At 52.0% G+C, this 2151-nt stretch overlaps 1 protein-coding gene across 1 annotated transcript in view; it reads right to left on the bottom strand.

Annotated features, from left to right (window-relative positions):
* Window positions 1-605, bottom strand: part of LOC116938376 (ATP synthase F(0) complex subunit g, mitochondrial-like) — a 16187-nt gene extending 15582 nt beyond the window's left edge. The window contains exon 1 of the mRNA XM_032945495.2: window positions 473-605. Coding sequence (XP_032801386.2) covers window positions 473-536 — 64 coding nt within the window. The 5' untranslated portion in view covers window positions 537-605. The remainder of the gene's footprint in view (window positions 1-472) is intronic.
* Window positions 606-2151: the final 1546 nt, after the last annotated feature.

The raw sequence follows: 2151 nt of genomic DNA, 5'->3' as shown, positions 1-2151 counted from the left end.
CATCACCACCATCACCACCACCACCATCATCACCACCATCACCACCATCATCACCACCACCATCACCACCACCATCACCACCACCATCACACAGCCACCATCACCACCACCATCAAACCCACACCATCACCACCGACACCAATGTCACTTTGAACAACCTTGTGTGTGTGTCATTGTGTGTGTCACTGTGTGTGTCACTGTGTGTGTGTTACTGTGTGTGTGTGTGACACTGTGTGTGTGTGTTACTGTGTGTGTTACTGTGTGTGTGTGACACTGTGTGTGTGTGTGTCATTGTGTGTGTGACACTGTGTGTGTGTGTGTCATTGTGTGTGTGTCACTGTGTGTGTGTGTGACACTGTGTGTGTGACACAGTGTGTCACACACACAGTGTGTCACACACACACTGTGACACTGTGTCTCCCCCCCACTACTCCCCACTACCCCCCACTACTCCCCCCACTACTCCCCCCACCTGCTACGAGCTGCGGGGTTTTCTTCGCCACGATTCCAGCCACGCGCTGAGCCGCTGCCGCCATCTTCACCTCTACTGGACGCCTCGTCTGCCGCCCGTTCGTAAACCCGCCTCTACCGCTTCCGGAAGATCTCTTCTGGAAGACGACCTACCGCACCCCCTGTTCATAAAGCCCCCTTCTACCCATTCCGGAAGACGTCTACAGTCGTGACTTCCGGAAGACGCTTCTGGAAGACGTCTACCGCCTGTTCATTAAGTCGTCTACAGATTCCGGAAGACGCTTCTGGAAGATGGCTACCGCCTGTTCATTAAGTCGTCTACTGCTTCCGGAAGAAACTTCTGTAAGACGTCTGCCGCCCGTTCGTAAACCCGCCTCTACCGCTTCCGGAAGAACTCTTCTGGACGACGACCTACCGCCCCCCCCTGTTCATAAAGCCCCCTTCTACCCATTCCGGAAGACGTCTACAGTCGTGACTTCCGGAAGACGCTTCTGGAAGACGTCTACCGCCTGTTCATTAAGTCGTCTACAGATTCCGGAAGACGCTTCTGGAAGACGTCTACCGTCCGTCCATTAATTCCTCTACAGATTCCGGAAGACGCTTCTGGAAGACGTCTACCGTCTCTTCATTAAGTCGTCTACAGATTCCAGAAGACTTTTCTGGAAGACGTCTACCGTCTATACATTAAATCGTCTACTGCTTCTGGAAGAGACTTCTGGAAGATGTCTACCGTCCGTTCATTTATTCGTCTACTGCTTCCGGAAGAACTCTTCTGGAAGACGACCTACCGCCCCCCCTATTCATAAAGCCCCCTTCTACCCATTCCGGAAGACGTCTACAGTCGTGACTTGCGGAAGACGCTTCTGGAAGACGTCTACCGTCCGTTCATTAATTCGTCTACAGATTCCGGAAGACTCTTCTGGAAGACGTCTACCGCCTGTTCATTAATTCCTCTACAGATTCCTGAAGACTCTTCTGGAAGACGTCTACCGTCTATACATTAAATTGTCTACTGCTTCCGGAAGAGACTTCTGGAATACGTCTACCGTCCGTTCATTTATTCCTCTACTGCTTCCAGAAGACTCTTCTGGACGACGACCTACCGCCCCCCAGTTCATAAAGCCCCCCTTCTACCCATTCCGGAAGACGTCTACAGTCGTGACTTCCGGAAGACGCTTCTGGAAGACTTCTACCGCCTGTTCATTAATTCGTCTACAGATTCTTGAAGACTCTTCTGGAAGACGTCTACCGTCCGTTCATTTATTCCTCTACCGCTTCCGGAAGAACTCTTCTGGAAGACGACCTACCGCCCCCCCTGTTCATAAAGCCCCCTTCTACCCATTCCGGAAGACTTCTACTGTCGTGACTTGCGGAAGACGCTTCTGGAAGTCGTCTACCGCCTGTTCATTAAGTCGTCTACAGATTCCGGAAGACCCTTCTGGAAGATGGCTACCGCCTGTTCATTAAGTCGTCTACTGCTTCCGGAAGAAACTTCTGTAAGACGTCTGCCGCCCGTTCGTAAACCCGCCTCTACCGCTTCCGGAAGACACTTCTGGAAGAAGACCTACCGCCCCCCCTGTTCATAAAGCCCCCTTCTACCCATTCCGGAAGACGTCGACAGTCGTGACTTCCGGAAGACGCTTCTGGAAGATGTCTACCGCCTGTTCATTAATTCCTCTA

This window comes from Petromyzon marinus, unplaced genomic scaffold (assembly GCF_048934315.1).
Source record: "Petromyzon marinus isolate PM22_M1 ecotype Great Lakes invasive population unplaced genomic scaffold, UKy_Petmar_22M1.pri1.0 PM_Scaffold_331, whole genome shotgun sequence".
NCBI lineage: Eukaryota > Metazoa > Chordata > Hyperoartia > Petromyzontiformes > Petromyzontidae > Petromyzon > Petromyzon marinus.
The sequence above is the reverse complement of the archived record's forward strand: the minus strand, read 5'-3'. Positions and strand labels throughout refer to the sequence as shown.